This window comes from Tasmannia lanceolata, unplaced genomic scaffold (assembly GCF_043159265.1).
Source record: "Tasmannia lanceolata isolate RefF3 unplaced genomic scaffold, GAP_Taslan_0.1 ptg000003l, whole genome shotgun sequence".
Lineage (NCBI taxonomy): Eukaryota > Viridiplantae > Streptophyta > Magnoliopsida > Canellales > Winteraceae > Tasmannia > Tasmannia lanceolata.
The window spans coordinates 21985151-22006308 of NW_027518680.1; the positions used below are offsets into that span (position 1 = coordinate 21985151).

General features: G+C 37.7%; 3 protein-coding genes across 3 annotated transcripts in view; 2 read left to right on the forward strand and 1 right to left on the reverse strand.

Moving 5' to 3' along the window:
- Window positions 1-4655, forward strand: part of LOC143853851 (protein disulfide isomerase-like 1-6) — a 43415-nt gene extending 38760 nt beyond the window's left edge. The window contains exon 14 of the transcript XR_013237296.1: window positions 4001-4655. The gene's annotated coding sequence lies outside the window, so the exon portion shown is untranslated. The remainder of the gene's footprint in view (window positions 1-4000) is intronic.
- A 5532-nt stretch (window positions 4656-10187) lies between these two features.
- LOC143853863 (sulfite exporter TauE/SafE family protein 3-like) lies at window positions 10188-17161 on the reverse strand. The gene is made up of 12 exons (XM_077363570.1): window positions 16568-17161; window positions 15566-15725; window positions 14426-14626; window positions 14278-14342; window positions 14156-14183; window positions 13703-13794; window positions 13547-13633; window positions 13385-13435; window positions 12922-13143; window positions 11344-11437; window positions 10735-10875; window positions 10188-10444 (listed from the first exon to the last, which is right to left on the reverse strand). Exons 1-12 carry the CDS (start codon window positions 16781-16783, stop codon window positions 10359-10361), a joined length of 1443 nt encoding a protein of 480 aa, XP_077219685.1. The 5' UTR covers window positions 16784-17161; the 3' UTR covers window positions 10188-10358.
- Window positions 17162-19618: 2457 nt separating this feature from the next.
- LOC143867532 (uncharacterized) lies at window positions 19619-20218 on the forward strand. Its single transcript, XM_077376127.1, has one exon. It carries the CDS (start codon window positions 19619-19621, stop codon window positions 20216-20218), a length of 600 nt encoding a protein of 199 aa, XP_077232242.1.
- The last annotated feature ends 940 nt before the right edge of the window (window positions 20219-21158 follow it).

Sequence of the window (21158 nt, forward strand, 5' to 3'; positions counted from 1 at the left end):
TAGATAGAAAATCAAGATTGGCTTCTGTTTTGGCATATGACCGTCTTGTTCTCTAAAATAGCCAACCAATAGATGGGTATGGAAGGCTATGGAGATTAATCATTTCTATTTAAATCTCCATTTACAACTTAATATTTTATAAAGAGGATTTCTTTTAAGTGGGAAAATCTGATTCATATGCATGCATCTAAAACAAACCATCCAATAGAAATACATATATGAGGAAAGGAAAATGCAATCATCCATCACTCATTCAAACCACGAAAAGTAAAACAACCACATCCATGAGCTTAATTTTGACATCTTGGATTCATAGGGATTCTCCCACTAACCATTTAAGAATTACCTAACCATTTTAGAGTTAGTTAATCCCCATAATTCAATATTACTAAAATTAAGGGTGAAATTTGGGCAACTATTCGTTACTCGCTATTCACAATAGGAAAAATCTGCCGACCTCAAGGCAATTTTAAAAAGGTATTGGTAGTGATATACTTCATCATATGAAGAATTTTAGATCTGTAAAAATCATGAAGAATGTGTCCGCCCTCCATTGAATCGATAGAATCGAGGTCCGCTATCATTTATAGCCTTATTGAAGCATCGTCATGTCCAAGTTCTCTTTGATTCTTCGATTGACCACCTTAAGAGCAATTTTCTTTCTTCATTACTTCTGATGTAATATGAAAATAAATTACTATAGTGTCCTATACTAGCCTAAATAATATGTACATTAAAAGAAATTCTTCATGAGAAATCAGTTGTTCGCACAACTGCCCAGAGGGAGTACATAAACCAATAAAATCATTAATTATTATATTGCGGACTTTTAATTCATAAATTCCAGTAATATCAAATCATAAAAATAAACAAGAAACATCCACGAATATTATCAATATGCATCTCATGCATGGATAGAGGTTGAATAATCCTTTTTGCTCAATTTTTACCAATAGAGATCAAATCATGCTGAAATTAAATTAAATAATTTTTTAATTCAACCATAAATTGACATATAAAGAAACTTGATAGAATCAATTGTTATGACGTCAGAAGTCACCACAAAAAATTTCGAGCAAAAATGAAATCATTTGAGCGAGAAAGCTCAAAAAGTGGTTTTCACGAACCCTTTCAGAATAGCATAATTTCTGAATATTTTAAGTAGGAGAAAAATTATTCGGACTACCATATTAGTTACTGATTATGCTTAGAACACACTCAAATAATGTTTGAAAAATTTAATCCTGGGCTATAAATTTTCTCACAACTTTAGGGTTATTCTGAAATAAAACATGTAATTCCTAAAATAAAAATCAGCAAAAGACTGCACTTTTGGCCTAACTTGTAAAAATCATATCTCCCAATCCGCTCATCAGATTTTGATGATTCTTGATGCGTTGGACTCGTATTCGAGTCTACTTTTTAACAATCAAGAAAGATCAGATCAAAAATCACATTGAGTCGGTCAATTTTTTTATCTTTATACAACAGTCCTTATGTTAATTAATTAACACTACGGACTAACAACCTTGAACAGCCGGGATAAAACGCCCGGACTCTTAACGGTTATACCGTATGATCTATCTTTGTATATATTAGTCCCCTAATCTGAGCCCTAGTTGCTCTGATACCACTTGAAGGAAGGTTATCATTTTCCGGCAAGATCGCTATGCGCAACAGAATAAAAATCGCATAGAACTTTAAATTTTCTTTTCGATCTTGCAATTGGCCAAGATCTTAGAGTCTAGATTAAGTAATTATGTTAATTAAACATAAAGAAATACCTCTTTGAAGAAGAAATCAACGAATCACGCTGCTTGATCTACTCCTTGAACGGTTGCGATCGTTCTAAACGTCGTAAACCCTACAAGTTGAACCGATGGATTCTTTTCTTTGCATCGTTGATCGTGGATGTGGATAACACTTTTTCACTTCTTTAAGGTCTGATCGAATCAGTACCTTTAATATAAAGATCAGAGAATTATATTGGCACCTTTCTCTTTGAAACTGTGGAATGAAATTCCAACAATTGGAGAAGATATATATATATATATATATATATATATATATATATATATAGAGAGAGAGAGAGAGAGAGAGAGAGAGTGGAAAACGATTTTTCTGAGGAGAAGTGGCTGACGAATTTTGGAGATGGAATAGTTCTCAAATTCGTTCATCCCTCTCTCTTAAATAATAAGAAGAGTTTGGTTTGATCTTCCCCTTGTTAATCTCTACCAATTCCTATACAATATGAAGACTAGTTGCATTAAGACTCCTTGACGAATTGGGACTCTTCTCAAACGTTCAAGGCTTTGTGGGGACGACCAAGATATATAGGAGAATGTGTATTGAAGTCTTTCTCCAGCCCTTGTGGCCTTATCTCATAAGAGTTGGTGTTGGAAACAAATTACTTGCTTTGTAGATCCTACAATTTAGCAATTCTTATCAAAAGAGGAGTTTGAGTGCAACTCAAAGTCCTTAAGCAATTGAGAACATTTTTCCCAGCTCTCCAACTGTTTTGGGAGTGTGGTGGGTCCCACAAACCTTATCCAAATGTGTAGTCATATCCCAATTCTCAATTTTGTTCCAATTTTGTAACTTTTGCAAAGCCGGTTTGGGAATAACTATCCACATTTGGATTCATATTATTGTTCATATTATTAATCATATTAAGAATGTATAATAAAGTATAATAAATGAATAATTAATTAATAATTAATTATACATTTAATTACTAACTTGCATCCAATGGGAGTTATTTCGCCTCCAATTTGTCTTTGAAAAATTCTCTAGTTGTCTCTTGTTGACTATTAACAAAGACATGTATGTATATACATATATCAACACACACACACACACACACACTTATATATACTTAATTAATATCTGCATTGATCTAACATATCATATCCGTCCGTACAATTGCATAAAATGCGGAACCCTGATCTGTTTGGATGTTATCGAGTCATTCGAGTTATTAGTGGGATCGTCGCAGGGATTCGACGGTTGATCCTGCAGAACCCTATGGTGGGCCCCACTGCGACTCTCTCTGTAGTTAAACTACACTCGCATTAGGTCAGTGGCCTCCATCGAGACGTAACCCTGAAGATGACCGTCAGATCATCTTACCCCTAATCACATCTTGTATGTGCAAGTCCTTTCTTCTTGACTACATCTACTGAGTTGAGTCATACGAGGGGTGGACACCTCTTACCCCCTTGGCCCACTCTTGGTATACCATTTTGGTCAAACGGTGTTCGGCCTCTAAATGCGTGTGTAAAATCCTTTGGAAACATTTCAATGTTTCATAAAACATTCCAATAAACTTTTTATCAAGTTTGCCTGGCCAGGCTATTTAATAGGCTTACCGCTCTAACAAAACAGTAGATGTCAATCCCTAAATTTTAAGGCGAAGAATCCCTTGTTGAGTATCACTATTGGTTTCGAGGGTTTGCTCTAGGATATAGCTCTATTCGAATGTGACTCTAAATTAAAATCACTATAAGATAGACTAAGACCCTAGAACGAGCCGATAGACCAATAAGATCCCTCGGGTCTAAAGACATGTGAAGGGTCCTGTTTGGAAGAACAACTTTATACTCTCTTGTCTACAAGTTGATCTTTATTTTATCCAGTTCGGTTGAGCGATCCATTCGTCGTACCCACTCTTCTTGCTTAGGATCCACTACCTAGATGACCGAGATAAGTCACCTCACAACACGCGCATGTAGGCAAAACTGGTGCTAGTTGTATACAAAAAGAGATGTCCAGTCTCTTTCCCAACTAGAAACTATTAAGGCTTGCATAGAATCGAAATGCCATATCTCCGTGTTCCCTTGGATCTGTGAATCCTTTGAGCATGACATGTTTACTATGCTACCTAAGGACGAACATATGTCAATAAACAAGCACATCACATACATTCATTAATATAATTATCCATTCATGTCATGAAATAAATATTTATTGATTAATAAATGTCATTCTACTGGCTTTTCAGGTCATATACTCCAACAGATCATAAGAGTCCTCGCATCAAAACATGAGCCAGAATGGTGGGTCCCAACTGATGCGTGGGTTTATGTGGCGATGGCAGGCCTACTCATGGGTGTAGGAATGATGTCCCCACCATATGCAGGGGCGATGCCACTTGTAAGGAAAGGGGGACAATTGCCCCCCTTATTTTTTGGAAAAAATATATATATGCCTTTAATTTTTTAATATATTTTTATACTTGCCCCTTTTTAAAAAATATGCCCCCCTTTCCAATATCCCTAAGATAGAAAATAAGTTTAAAATTTTAATGTTACTATTTTTATCTCCCTTCTTTGTGCAAAATTTACTATAATTTTTGCCCCCTTGTGGAAAATTTTAGATAGAAATTTTTTCTATCTTAATTTTAAGATAGATAAAAAATTACTATAATTTTTGCCCCCCTTGTGCAAAATTTCTGGCATCGCCCCTGCTTCTCACACCATCGCAATCTCCGTCAATCTCCATCCAAGCCCATGTATAAAATGGAGGTCCACCAATTTACACCTCATGTTTTTATAATGACAAACTTACCACGGAAATCACAATCTCTAGCCAAACCCCATGCATAGCATGGGCCTGGAATTCTATCTATTGATACGTTCTACTCTATACACTTCTAGGGATGCCTTGTCCCAGTTATATGTATCTTCTGCCTAAAATATTTATTTTTAGCCCTTGTTTGGATTGCAAGAAAAAACATTTGTGAGCCCTCGAGGAAATTTTTTTTCTTTCCACAATTTAGAGGGAAATGATATAATTCTAGTTAATTTGGAAGGATATCATCTTAAATCGAAGGTCCTTTTAAATAAAATTTGAATAGGATTGGTTCAAGATCTTTTTTCATGGGTAAAAAAACGTGGTATATTTTAAAATATTCTTCCTCCTCCAAACTTTTCTAGAAAGGCCAATTTAGGGCTTCAAACAGGGAGTATAGGACCAGGACCATCTTCTCGAGAAGATTTTCGGAAATCTACAGCAGGGACCACTGAATTAATCATTTAAAGGAAAATGACATATTTGCACTCTTTTTCTTTCCCAAGGCCACGGCCATGTAGAGAAAAAAGAGAAGTCATAAATAGACTAGAGGGGTGTAGAGCATTAACGTAAACCAATAGCATAGTCAAACTTCAAACTGGTCCCCTATGTCATTTATAAATTTCACATAATTTTCTTGCAAAAGCAGTGACATTGCATTAGACAATACAGGGGTAGTGAACCTAGAATCAGAAGGAAGAAAACCTGTCGTGCACTAGAACTGAATTATATTAAACACTATAAGCTCTTATGCTGAATTCACCCCATTCTAGGATGAATTCACCCCATATTTTTCAAAATGGACTACCCACAGCCCCACACCAAAGGATGACCCAAACCTTCCATTTGACAGGCCACAACGTAAATAGGTTGTGCCCCAAAAATATTTCCATAGGTAAATCCCAACCGTCCGATCTATATAAGTTTCCATAATGTGAGTCCCTCTTTAGAGCAGAGGGTTAGAATCATCCTATGGAAATGATTTTTGGGGCCCATCAAATGGACGGTTTGGATCATCATTTGGTGTTGGCTGTACAGTCGATTTTTTAAAATACTGGATGAATTCATCCAAGAAAGGGGTGAATTTAACACTGCCCTTTTCTTAATACCCTTCAAACAACTTCATAAATATGTGTTAGGAGCATTCGTCTCACCTAATAATTCGCAAATTTGATCTTCATAACTATAATACATCAAAACATGAAAAATGGCAGTATAAAACTGAGCAAATTTTCTATAGGCAAAAAAATATAATTGTTTTTTACATTGAGAGTAATTTGAATTGAAATTTGTGTGAATTTAACCTTTTACTATATATTAATTTTTTATTATTATTTATAACAACTGTTTTTTGCCCCCCTTGGAGAAAATTCCTAGCACCGCCCCTGACCATATGCATGGGTTTGGGTAGCGATGATGGGCCCTAATATATCAAAACATGAGGTGTAGAATGGCTGGTCCCACCCATGATATGCCGGGTATAAATTTGTCCTCACCTTATCAAAACAATTGTTGCAAAATGATGGGACCTACCCATGTTATGCATGAAGTGTGAAAAATTCCACCGTAGAAAATATTCCGGTAAAATTTTTCTATGGAAAATGTTTTCTGATAAAAAATTTCTATGGAAAGAAAACAAATGACAAGAGAGAGAGAGAAATGCCCAAGTACCACCCCTCTATTGTGTTATGGGTTCCCCCAGAAATTCCATAGTTGTTTCCGCCTGAGGTCGCCTTTTCTGAACTTTTAATCAAAACAACGCCAAAATCTGGAGAGACAGAATCGATACCAATTCTTGTTTCCGGTAATTCAAACATATCAAAAGGAAAAGGCCAAAAGCTACCTCATGACTAATTTACAAGGTATCAAAATCAAGAAGAGCAATCAACTATCCTCGTCATATTTGTATGTTCATTAAAAAAGCACCCATGAAGTCCACTCAAAACACGTGCAGCTAATGTACACCTAGTGGCTAAATATAAGGTAGGGCCTATGTGACACATCAAAACAAAGAAGATGGGAGTGAGATAGGCGAGATGACAATGTGACCAGTAGATGGGAGAACTCTCTCTCTCTCTCTCTCTCTCTCTCTCTCTCTCTCTCTCTCTCTCTCTCTCTCTCTATACCAGTGGATGGGAGAACTCTCTCTCTCTTCCTCTCCCCTATACTTTCATCACAAACCGTGTTCATTGTGCTATGAAAGATGACCCCATAGAAAGACTAACACCAATGTCCTGTTTGGTTGCTTATTCTAGAGAGATCTACCCAACACATGTTTGGTTGCCATTTTGGACTTCGGCAACCAGACAACTTCTAGACATCATTACAGCCTTTTTGCCTACGTGGCGGCGAAGTTTTTTTCCCCTCTAATCTTCTCCTCATTTTTCACCAAAATGGTGGAATTTGTGTGGGAGAAGATTGTTGTCTTATTCTCTTTTCTCTCTTTTTCTCTCTTCCCTTTCTATCTCTTCCACCCTCTATTTTCGTAACAGCACCCTACATCTTCCGCTAATATTCTCGTGCAACCAAACAAAACTACCACTCTTCCTCCTAATCTTCTCCCCATCTTCAACGCTTGTCTAATTCCCTTTTTGATTTCTTCTCCTAATCTCCCACCCAACGTCATGCAACCAATTTGGTTGCCGGGTTTTTTTTGTTCTTGGGAGTTATGTGGGAGAAAAAAATTACCCTGGGAGATAGGTGGGGAAAAAAAAGTCCTAGAAGTATCCTGGTAAAATAAAAATCCCATGTTTGGTTGACCGGATTATGGTGGGGAAAAAAAAAACCTTTGTTTGGTTGCTTGAACTGTTGCGTAGAAAAAAATTCTTCTCAAGCTTATTTTTGGTTCCTGAGTTTATTTTTGTTCCTGGGGTTATCTTGGTATGGGATGAAAAGGCAATCATTACAAAAGTGGGATTAAAAAATTCACCCCACAAGTAATCATTACAAGAGTGGGATTAAAATAAACCTAGTGCTAAAAGGCAACCAAACATGGGATGGGACCAAAATTTAACTTACTATCCCAAATAACTCCCAGGAACAAAAAAAAACCCGGCAACCAAACAGTTATTACACGGAAAAGGTTGATTTAGACTTGAAAAGGATTTAGATAATGACTAGGAAGTTGGAATCTATCCTTTCTCAAGGTAGTGTGAATAGCTATGTTACATATTATTACATTAAGGAAAGGGAGATCATATTTTCACCCCCCCTTCAGTACGCATGCGCCCCTCTGATGACGTGAACTGACGTGAACAGTGGGAAACTTTAAGGCTCTTCTGTTCACTTGTTTTCCCGGGAAAGGAAAAGAAAAGGTTTCCCGGGAATCTGACGTGGCATTAGGAAAAGAAATCCAGGAAAACTGTGCAGGAAAAGGTTTTCCGCGCCTGTTCACTTGCGCAGGAACTGTGCAGGAAAAGGTTTCCCAAGAAACTGCTTGCCAACTTTTTTCACTAGTTTTCCTGGGTAAGCAAATCTGACCAAAATAAAAGGAAAAGGAATCTCACACTTGTGAGAAAAGACTCATTTCCACATCATTTTTCCCAATTTCCATGTCAGATGTGACAATTTCCACCTAGGCTCTTTCAAAATCCTGTGAAGACAAGTGAACATGCGAATTTTAGCTTTCTCAGGAAAAAATAGGGTGTTTTCCCGGGATTTGGTCTCCCGGGAATGCGAGTGAACAGAGCCTAACGCTTTTCGACGTCAAATCACGTTTTGGGGGAGTGCATGCGTACTTCACTGGGGTGAAAATATCATGGCCCTTTACTAAATTGTCTCTGTTGATAAACATTTGACGGAGTTCCAAAAAGAACTGCCACTGCTTATATATGTAGCAGGTTTCATTACATCTGTCTCTGCATGTATACAACTCAACTCAACTCAACTAAGCCTTTGTCCCAATTCCCAAACTAGTTGGGGTCGGCTAATGAATCCTTTGTCTCTACGTATATGAAATACAAAATTTATTGTTTTCCTTATTAAAATCTTTCACGGCCGTCCGAAAAATTGGTCGCAATGTTTATGACATTTCACGCTGAGAACGTCGGTTATGGGGTGGGTGACGGTGGGGATTTCTGTCGCTATAGGTAATTGATTAGCCTTGTCATCTCATTTCAGAAAATAAGGCCACGTTTGGATACCTAGAAGATTTAGATTTGGATTTCTCACATTTTCAGAACTGGATCAGATCCTTAGACTTCTAAATCAGCTACAACAGTGGAGAAAAAAATCCGATTTTCAAATATGTTATGCAAGACATTATTTGGAAATCAATAGTTGTGCCAATTACCTTCACCCACGCTGCTCCTCGATCTTGCCGCAGAAGCAGCTAGACGTCCCTCCCTCCCTCCCTCTCTCTCAACATGAGCATGTGGCTGATTGATGCATTTTGTATCCAAAACTCAAATCCAAATTTAAATACAAAAAACATGAGGTATCCAAATGTGGCCTAAGGTCACCAAAGATAATCGATTACCCCGCCGCACTTGTCATTTCATTTAAAAAAAAAACAGCATATATTTAGTTGAATTTTACCATGTTTCTTTTCAATTTATAAAACCGAGTCCAAAATTGATTATTGGGGCAGCAGACCGACCATTGCTTAAAACATCTAAGTAGTAAGCCCATCCCAAGATGGCAAGATGAGTGCTCTGCCATTCCAACTTTCCCAGAGCCTTTTTATTGCCTTGTACAGCTTTTATTGCCTGGTTAAATAATTAAAGACAATATGAGTTCGTTCACTTATCAATAGATGGTAATAGGAATACCAGTGGCCTATATAATAGATGAGATTTTATATGCTGTGTGCTCCTGAACTTCAGTATCTTGTTTTAGGGCAGTGATAAATCTACCCCCTAATACCTTAAATCGACCTCCACATCTCTCTCTCTCTCTCTCTCTCTCTCTCTCTCTCACAGCACTGCCCTGTTTATATGGGGTTGATTTAAGATATATGGGGGTCGATTTATCACTGCCCCTTTTTTTTAAAAAAAGCTGTGGGGCGCACTTTTCAGATAATCCAAACTGTTGACAACATGACACACAGCATAAATAGGCTGTACCCCGTAAATCAACTTCGTAGGATGACACCGATGTAGAGGTCTTGTTTAATTTTTAGTCCAATAATCAATTTTGGACTGAGACTAGATTCTCAAAATCCAAAACAAACAGGGCCTCAATCCTAATTGAGTATGACGTTTCTATTATTTGCTTTGTATTTCTTTTGGGAAATTATATGTGCATTCCCTGTTTTTAGAAAATGGGACTCCACTCTTTATTGCACAATTCTAATTAACTATTAGACTTTTACAAGTCCCAAATGCCTATCAACAGCCAATGGGAAAAACGTTTAATAAAATTATGAGACTGTCACTGTCATTACTTAAAAAGGAGTGCCAATATCACATCACTAGCCATGCACAAAAGCACTAAATAAGCACACTTATATATTCTGACCTTTAAAAATATTTAAAGGGATTGATTTCCGCACCATCATAGTTGTTTGTTAATGACACCTTGACCCAATTGGTTTCTTCTCCCCCTCCCTCCTGTTTTATTACAATTATATATCATTCAGATCAAATGCAAAAGCTTGAAAAGAAGAGTGTAACCAAGGATTAGAAAATAGAACAATGTTTCCTTCATCCCAAAAATTCAAAATTTTCTTCCGGAACAACATTCAGCAAAAAGAGAAAAGAGAAAAGAATTGCAGGAAGCGAGGTAGCCCAACATTGAGGCCTGAAGAACGTAAATAAAAGCAAAGTTTTTCAATAGAAAAAAAATCCACACTAAGTTTCATAGGTGCAGAGGTTTTCAAACCCCATGTAGGCCTTACTCTCGATCTTATATATCATGTTTGATATGCCGACTCCACCTGTTAAATGAAATAAACCCGCATAATCAGACACCCAAATTTCTCACTTCATTACTCAAAATTCCTTGCAAGAAATGATTCTAATCTAAGGAATTTTGCTAAATTACGTTGATTTAGTTGCATTTGGCAACCATTCGCAATAGGTGTTCTGTTGATTTTCTGCTTCTCAGAATGAGAAAATCTAGAAGAAAGTTCAGCGACTAGATCCGACCAGCTCGTTTCTTCCTTGAAACTTTCACTCAAGCCTATAAAATGCTAGAAATGGGAAAATGAAGAATTTGAATCCTTACCTAGTGAAATTGCACTGACAAAGATTGTGAAAGCCAATATGAAAATGATAAGAGATGCCCTCCCAAGTAAAATGATCATCTTTCTCACTACATGTTGCCCCACAAAGGCAGCGACTGCTGCCACAAACATGAAGTAGAGAGCTGCCAAATGTAACAGAAATGAATGAATAAATAAGGTTAATTTCCACATTTAAGAGAACCCTCTAGATTATCTCTACCATCTTTTTCCTCCTTCTATTTTTTTTTTTTTTTTTGAGAGAGAGAGACGTTTATGAGGTTAGATCTCAGTAGGTCAATCCTCTACTCTGTAGATATAAATTATTCTCTTACTACATGTGTGTATGCACCCTTTCTTCATTAGGTGTAACTAGACCGTTTCTCTTTCTTTCTTTCTTTCTTGAGAAATGAAGTTAGTCACTCAAAAAGTAAAGATTTTTCCATGTTTGCTTTTGTTTTTTATCTGAGTGAATTGCTAGACTAACTCTTCGTTCTTTTTTCTCGTGTGTATTTGCGTACACATTTGTGTGTGTGTGTGTGTGTGTGTGTGAGAGAGAGAGAGAGAGAGAGAGAGAGAGAGAGAGAGAGAGAGAGAGAGAGAGATTTGCATACCATATGGAACAGGAAAACGCTTTAGAAGATAGTATTCAACCACAGACATGGACGAGGAGAATGTCATGGCAAATGTGGACGTCGCACTTGAGACCTGCACAATAAGGTACTAAAACTTAAAATGGATATATAGTTTATGCACCCATAAATGTACCATAGTTATAGTTGTCAAGAGTAGTTGCCTAGGTGCCTAGGTAACCTTTGGGACCATCGCCTAGGTAAGACCCACTACATCTATCTCTTTTGCAAATTTGCTTGGAGCATAACCTAGTCCATTCTATTTCTTGAATTTTTCTCCATTGATCTCCTTTCTTCATCTTTCCACCATCTTTGACAGGTTTTCTTCCACCAAAAGCCTTTGAATACTCTATCTCAAGTCTGAGTCCTTCCATTCTTATTTTATACAACCTATCTTGCTTTCTATGTGTATTTTTTATTCTATAAATGGTTATATAATTTTTTCCTCTATTTTCAAGCACTGAACCATAAAAAATGTCAGTGATATAGACTAAATGTTGACTCCAATAAACTAATGAAGACATCCATTTATGTGCTTGTAGCAATGCTAAATATGTAACACAAAATATCTATCCCCCAATATTTATGTATGAATGAGACAATGTCTTTCTAAAAGTATTCTTCCCATGGGCTGCTGCCTACTATGATGCATACAAACACTAACACAACTCATATTTATGGGAACTTTAATTATGAGCAAACTTGGTGGGAGTACCGCTATTTCTTTGCATGGAAATGATTACAACAGCTGCAGAGAACTTCATTTGGATCAAAATGGCATAGCTTTATCAATCCAGTTGGGGTTTCGACGAGGCAACATTTTCATAACAGAATGACCCAGAAACGGAAAATTCATCAACAACAACAGCATATAACTTAGGCAGAGTTTTCATGTTCTTCAGGAAGTTAATTTGATTGGTAAAATGTCATGGAAAGGCAAAATTATGATACTTGGATACTCTAGAGGCCCAACGTATCGTGTCCGACATGAGATGATACCAAAATACATCATGAATACTTGTGTTTTTCCAATAAGTGTCTTGTTTCAAACATGTCTCTATTCAAATTAACTATCATGTTTTTTGCATGTTAGTTTGGGACAAAGGCTTTGTTGAGTTGAGTTGAGTTTTTTGCATGTTAGTCTTTTGTTAGCAGTTATAACTTTGTGTTAAAAATGCTATTTTATAGTTCATTTTCAAAAAAATAATGCTATTTTATAGTTATTATTAATTCTATAATCTAAGTTAAATCTAATTAAGTTTTACAATGCCTTTTTTATACATGTCTTGTGTCTTATCCCATGTCGTGGGTACCCATATCCGAATCCACATCCTAAATTTTGCAAAATGCTGAGTCGTTCTCCGTTCCCGTGTCTGTCTGCATCCCTATCTGTATCGAAGTATCATACGGAAAGGTCATTTGTTTGGAAGATGAAGGCCCAAAAGCAGATATGGTACAGTATGGAGAAATCATTCAAATGTTCAACAGTAAAAAACAGAAAACTTGGAAGAAAATCACAGTAGATGGAGATAATCAAATGGGTAAAATCCTAGCACATACCTGTGGAGGGATGCCCAGCTCCAAGAAAAGAGGACCCAAAATAAAGCCTCCACCTAAGCCAAGCAGTCCACCGACCACACCAGCGAGTATACCACAGCAGCAGTAGAGAATCAGCTGATGGACCTTCCAATTTGTCCCTTCCTCCCCCTTGGATGCAATAACTCTCGTTCCTTTGTATAAGCTAACAGCTTCAAACAGAGACACCCCCACAGAAACTGGGACCTGCAACACATCAACACGAATAATATTCAGATGCTTAAAAACTAGGCCTCGAAGAGATAATGTAAAAACTTGTCAAATCAACACAACTCAAACAAGACCACGGTCAAGTTATAGGGATAACTCGCATTTTTTTTTTTGTATACTTTTATCTTTTAAGTTGACTGAATTATGAAGCAACTAAAAATAAGATCCCAATCGTGTTTCATGTTTTTAAACATAGGACCAAACCAAGACACAGTACCTGCAGTAAGTTCAGAACCCAATATGCTGTTGAACAAGTTGTTGTATAATTCTGCATCCAAGACATACAAGCAGATTTTCAATCATTCAGCACATGGATCCGTAGATATTGAGGCTTAATAGTTGCATACAGGCATCTTAAGAGGCATCATAAAGAGATAACCTTAGAAATCTGCAGTGCAAGAAATGCAACCCAGACAAAGACGAGAAGACCGAGTTCCTTCCAGCAGACATTCTCAAGAATTGGGACCTGGGAAGGTTGTAGAAGTCACCATTAACAGCTTGATAAACAAAAATCCGGCCTATAATGCATACACACCTCTGCTTCTCCAGATGACTTAGCCTCTTTTTGAGCACCATCATTCGGGCCACTAGGGAGAGCCTTGTACTCCACATCTTCACTACCCATATCTGATTAATGAGAAGGATGAATTGTCAGATTTAATAAAATAAAGAACAACAGATGCAAATATTTCTTTCATGCTTTATGAACAGTGTCTTGAGCACCCAAAAGACTTGAAAAGTCGACTTACTTGGCCAACCTATAGGTTTAGGTAAAGGGATAACTGGTTCTTGAGAAAATAGAGAAAAACTTGATCATCATGGACCCAAATAATAAAAGGTCATAGTAACTTTGAAAATTTTAAAAATCATATCAAGTACTGTAAATCTAATCGGTTTTGAATTAACTTAAGACTGGGGTCCTCATCGGGGCCGAATTTCAAGCTTTAAGTCTTGTTTGTAACGTCGTGGAAAGAACAAAACAACTCACCATTTGACTCCAAGCGTTTTGCAGCTTCCTGAAATTAAAAACAAAGAATCAGAACCCAAGCTAGTTTAAGTTGCATCAAGGAACACAACATGCTAGAACAAAAGCAATTGAAGGTGTGGTACCTTCTTTATAATGGTCTCCTTTTTCCATGTTTCAACACCCTTGAAGAAAGCCTTGGTTGACGTGCCTGTAAAACAGTCGAATTACTCAAAACACATCAAGGACACTCCTGAGTCCAAGACACAGCATTACAAATCCATCCATAATTACCCAAGAAGAGGATGATTAGCAGAACCGTGACCATCCAGTCAGCGAAAATCACATTGCAAGCAACTCCGATACTGATCCCCAACATGAGCATCGGTTGGAATAGCAATGCTAAGTCGTAGTCAATAATGGGCATCTCTAGAGTTGGATGCCTTAGCTTAAGATTGTAGTAAACTGTTGAGGCTGCTGCACCCATGATCATACCTAACCAAACAGCATCTAGAAACTCAGCACTTGTAGGGAAGTTTAACCTAACTCTGTATAGGGTGAAATTGCAAAAGAAAGATGGGTATGTTTGATTCATATGTTAGTTGTCAGTGGCATTAGCAATCCGATCACACTAAAAATTTACAAACACATGGGGAATTGTGTTTGGAATAAACAGGACGGACCCTAACGGCTAGGCCAGTATGGAGCTGAGGAAATAATCAAATTGTCATTATAATGCATATCAGGACTCTAATGGGCTTAGTGTTTGGGGTTCCAGTGCCACGGTGAGGTTGCATAATATGAACAAGATTTCAATATGAAAGTAAATCAAAGAGTTCCAAGAGAAGATAAAACAAAGGAATATCAGATGTTCCATCTTGCAGTGATTGTATAACCAAAAAACAGATATGTATTTGGTGTCAGATGGGATTGTCAAAAATGATGGCCCAAGAAGGCCTACCTGCCTAAAACACCAACACCGCAATACAGTTATATAAAAGTACTGAGGGATATATTTCTGTGTTTATCGACTGATTAATATACTTATTTGTTACATCTGGATAATGGAAATTTGTTATAATATAAATAGAGCAAGAAAAAAAAAAGACAAAATGAATGACACTCTTGGCTACCAGTCATTGACAAGTGCCAACACTTGTGTGTGAAAGCAGTTAATTGGAATGTAAAGTATTCTTGTTACATAGTACATGCAGGCAAAGATATCTCAGGTAGAGATGCTTCAAAAGCGTTGAATCCAAGCAAATCATCTTACTGCAGACTTGGTTAATCCACGACAATGTTAATGCATGATTCTCTAAGCAGAACAAATATAAACAGGAAAAGATAATGTTAAAAAACTAGAATAAAAATGGCAGAAAAGAATTTTATTTGAGAATTGCCATTTCAGAGCTATGACTACTTAATTGCTCTTACATTTTGAGATAGCTGTCGATGATTTTGCATCAAACCCTATAATGAGAGTAAGCATGGGAACAAAAATGCCACCCCCACCAACACCTCCAACACTCCCAAATGCTGCTCCAAAAAATCCTACAACAGTTCCCAAAATGATTTTCCAGCCGAATTTCATAGCCTGAAAAACAAAATCCATTATAATACATGCATTCAATGCTTCAAAATTGGCTTTTCATGAATCAAAGTTAAAAAAAGGAGAACCAATATCACAAGCATGGTTTTAAATTTCGGCCGAAACGAAACGAAATGACCGAAATATTTTGGTTTCGCCCATGGCCAAAACGAAATTTACGTAAGTCGTTTCTTTACAAGATTTAGGCGTTGAAATTTTTTTTAGCCATTTTTACAAAATTTCCACTAAAATTTATGAATTTTCCACCGAAATTTCTGAAATTCACACCTAAATTTTAGACATTTCGGTCGAAATTAGAAAAACGAAATCATTATCATAACTTTTACAAGATTTTGGCCGAAACCGAAATTTAAAACCTAGATCACAAGTCCCTTACTATTTTAATATCAACCTCACAACCCACCAATCATAAATCGAAATATCAAACAACTTAAGCCTCAAAACATATTTTCAACCAACTTAGTTGTCGATTTCTCACTTAAATAATAATATAAACAGCACTACTATCTTAATAAGTAAGATATCAACATGCTTCAAAGCAACATGAAATCATTTTTTTTTTCAAGATTACGCCTAAAATTAGGCAAAATTCTCTGAAATTCCAAAATTTTGCTGCAATTTAACTTTTTTTTTTTAAAAAAAATCCACGAAAATCGCCGAAATTTCCACCAAAACGGAAAATATTTCGGTGGAAAATTTTAAAAACCCGAAATTATTATCATATTTTTACATGATTTCGGCCGAAATTTCCCTAAAACTGAAATTTAAAACCTGGGTCATGTCTGAAAAAGCTATTAACAAAAATAAAATCAGGCTTAGAGACTTACAGGCCAAACATGTTGATAAGAAGACAGGTTGGGTTGCCATAAGAAATTTACAAACTCCATAACATAATCAGACTGTGGCTCTTGAATTTTATCATTTTTTGAGCCATCTCGCATCAGATTTCGTTCTGCAGAAACAAACATTGAAGCTAGTAGAAAACTGAACCCAATCATACCAATCGATCTCAAACCCCGCCATTTTGCTCCAATTTCAGCCATTGGATCACAAATCTCCTCTTTCTCAACTAATAATTCTAACTGTTTAGAATCTCTCTAGGAAAAAACCCTCCCCTCTGAAATTGAAAAGCTTTTTTTTCCTCAAATCAAAGCTGTTAGTAACTAAAATTTCCAAATCCTTAACTTAAAACAAACACTCGATGAGACGGAACTTCCTAGGCGTTTTTGCGAAGAAAGATCTTTTCTTCAACAAAATGAAACCCTAATCCGTACGGACAGAAATACTAGAAGAAGAGCAGTCCTACTGCACCCACGTTTCGGTACGGTTCTCGTCCGATACTAAGATATTTCGGCCGAAATGCCCTAAACGAATCGGAGCTTCGTGTCAGAAGAAAAGCATGGATCTATGCAAGTCGCATGCGAGATTATTATTGGATATTTATCCTCGATGATTTTGCAAATGAAGTTACTAAAGTATCCTTGGTACTTCGCATTGTTTACGAAAATGCTTTCAGCTACCAAGTTTCCCAATCCCGCTATTCTCTCCCTTGTGCCAATTTTAATGGGCCCACACCAAAGACAGTGGTCCGCATAGTTCTTATACACTACATTTAGTAGGGAAATAGTTATTAGGGATAGTTATGCGTAGAGTACGGGTCAACCCGATCTTAGATCTAGACGAGGTTTGGTCGGGTTGTTGTTTGGAAAAGCCAACCTAATTTAATTTCATGTTGGATTAGGGTTGAGGGCCTGAGGCCTTAGGCAGCTCGACCCGACCTGACCCGAAGTTGACCCTCAATTTTCCATTTTTTCGTGAGGCAATCTAGATAGGTTATAGATAGGTTAGGCAACTAGGTTGGATTGTCTTACATTATTTCATTCTGTATGTTTACTCACAAAGTGCTCTATATATGGTTGATTGTAATCATACTAGGAAATCAAATTAGTAAAAATCTTCATTATTTCGTAAGGTATCAACGCGGGTAGATCGAATCACGCTCTGACCATAACTAATTGAGCATTGTTCTGGCCAAATACGACACAATTTGAATAATAAAAAAAAAAAACAGGTTAGAGAATTCGGGTTAGGATTGAGAGATTTAGAGGCGAGTTAAGTTAGGGTTGACCATCCTAGATCCGAGGCTTGAATTAGGTCGGGTTAGAGTTGAGGGAATGCTATCTTGTGTTGGGCTAGGGTTGACCTCACCCTGACCAAACCCGGACCGAGTTGCACCTTTGCCATAGAGCGGTCGACCCCAGCTGATTCCAAGCCATAAGTCAAACCACTCAAATTGACTTGAGGCTGAGAGTGTTTGGAGGAATGGCAATTGCGATTTATTCAAATCCCGTCAAGGGAAGCACAGTAAACAGTTACTTAGTGAATAGTGAGTAGGTGAAAAAGACGAACTTCCCTTATCACGTTTGTAGAAGGAAAAGAAACCGGGGTATAATTGTAATTTAGGGAAAGAAGATAATCCAGGGTTTGGAGGAGTTAGGAAGTTAACCATGGTTAGATTCCATCCCGCGCACGTTTTAAACATTTACACCGTCACTTGTGTCGGTGAAAACGTTTTAAAAAAGCGAATGCGACTATGAAAAGAATTTTCAAGGAAAATGATACCTGCGCCAAGGTGTTTCGATAAACATGTGCCCCACTTGTTTGTGGTGTAGTATTTCAAATATAGAGGAAAGTCATGCCTGCACTTTTTTTGATAATTTGTTATAATTTCACACTGTTTTTTTGGTCGGTAAGCTGAACGTTTCCCATGTTATATCAATATATGGAAGTGTGGATATCATTTCTCAATATAAAATATAAAAATAATATTTCCACACCTTTTCACTTACTTTTTCATGATTTTTCTAAGAAGGTGTACATATCGTGTGCGTCCTCTCGAACTCTCTCATCCATTTTTTTCTCTTAATGCCCTGTTTCTATTCTTGTTATTTTCTGGAAAAGTTTGGAAAGGAAAACTAATTCTACATGTTCCTATATTTTTTACATACTTAAAATGTTGAGAGTCATGGCCGGCTCTCTCCGTCGTGCCGGAGGGGACGGGCCGGCGAGGGTGCTACACGAGCATTGTTGAATCCTAGTTTAACTAGGACTAATAGTTGCTTTAGGTGTTTTGGGTAATTGAGTCTCTGTCAAATTAGGAGTTCTAGTTTGGTTGGGAAGTCTAGTTTAAGTTAGAATGAGTTTATAATTTAGGTTTGTTGGTTTTGGATATAGAGAATGAACTTATGTGGTTGGTGAAGTATTCCTAGGTAATTGGGATTTTGAGAAATTATGTTAGAATAGGACTCTTTGTTTTCTCTTTATAAAGAGACGTAGTGCAAACGTTAAAGTATATACAGAGGGAGACGAGTCACATACACGTGAAGAGAGGTGCAATAGAAGAGTAAAAAAAAACGAGAATTGGTGGCTGTGGAGGGGTGTGGTTGTTTTTGGAATATTTTATTGAATAGAAATTCATTCTCTCTCTCCTCTTCCTTTGTGATTTGTCTTTTGTGGGTATTGCTTCTTGCTTTGTTAGTTGTGTTGAACAAGTGTATCAAAGCTATTGCTTTGATCTCTTGATTTTTTACAAGTGGTATCAGAGCTACCGGTCTGGGATCGGTGTACGGACATCGAATTCATCCGTAAAGGACGATGAACGATCGTTGACGAAGCCACTAGTCTGGGGCTAGTAAACGAAAGCCGAAGGAAGAAGATTAGAACACCGGTCAGGAACTGGTGTGGGTAAGTGGTCTAAGGTTGATCAAGCCTCTAAGGACGAGATTCGACATGCCTGCGCTCAGGGATCAGACGCAGAAGTTGTAGATTCGGGATCCGACTTCAAGTTTGTCACTAGTCGAAAAGGTTTAATTAAAGAGATGGATTTTGCCAATTCGATCAACAGGGTTGAAAAGTTGAATAATTCAAATTATTCATATTGGAAATCTTGCATAAAGTCGTATCTCCAAGGGCAAGATTTATGGAAGAGAGTAAACAGTGCAAAAACCACTTCTCCAAACGGAGGTGCCGAAAACGCAGAGGTTTTGAGGAAATGGAAGATGAAAGCCGGTAAAGCTTTGTTTGTGTTAAAGGCAACCATCCAGAGGGATTTTCTCAATTATATTCGAGATGCCAAGACTCCGAAGGAAGCGTGGGATGTCTTTGCCACTTTGTTCTCAAAGACAAACGACGCTAGACTCCAGATGCTTGAGAACGTGATAGGCTCTGTATCTCAAGGAAATATGACGATTCCTGAGTATTTCATGAAAGTGAAGAAGATTTGTCATGAAATATCACAACTCGACGAAGAGTCCAGGATTTCGGAGACACGGATGCGGAGGATTATTATCCGAGGATTGAAACCCGAGTATAGCGGTTTCATCACAGCAATCCAAGGATGGCCAACTCAACCAACTCTAGTGGAATTGGAGTCTCTTGGCAAACCAAGAGAGCCTAGCCAAGCAGATGGCTTGAGCTAAAGTAAAGGAGAACGAGGAGGTTCTCTTTGCTGGGCGAGGAAAGAAGTTCCAAATTTTCATAAATCGAAAAAGGTAAGCCGAAGGCCAGATCAAATCAAACGAATGGAAGTTCTGATCAAGGGGGAGCCTCAAGCGGTCGTGGTTCTGAGAAACAACCTCAGAACAAGGGACAAAGGTGGACGTGTTATAATTGTGGTAAGCTGGGCCTTTTTGCCAGAAATTGCTATGCACCAAAGAAGAAGAATGAGAAGGTAATTCTGCAACATCTGAAGATCTCCAAAAGGTTGATAGCGACGAGGAGTGGTGTTCTCTTCTCTCCATCGCAGAAGAGCAAACAGATGGGTGTGTAGTTGCTTTTACGACTATAGAGGTCGTAGATGTCGCTAGTTCGGAAGACACAAACAAAGGTGACCGAATAGACTATTCCAGAGATTGGATAGTTGATTCGGGATATTCGAATCACATGACCGGTGATTGTGGACCCCGATCCGAGAGAGAGGTGGGGGACGAGCCCCCAGCGGCCTCTTAGGATCATCCACGTGAAAGGAGAGCTCTACCAAGGAACTCTCGAAACGGTTGCCACCCTCATAGCATAGCACGAGTGGCGATATAAAAGAGATACCTCTCGATTCGGGAACAAGTCCGGATTCGAAACGTACATAAACAAACTCAGAGTCGCCATCCATGGTATACGGCCATGGATCCTTTAAACAAAAATATGCTCCGTATACCATGGATAACCAGAAATATATATGGGTTCGTGCCTGATTACGAATGGAGAAGGTCTGAGAGCACCCCCAATTCGTCCGAGTGCAAGCACTTGGTCTCTTATGCCATTTATTATTAACTTCGAAGAGTTTTGGGCGAAAATCATATGTAATAGGAACAATTCTCAGGAATCGTCTACCTAAGCATGCATTTCTTGAGGATAAAGAAATAA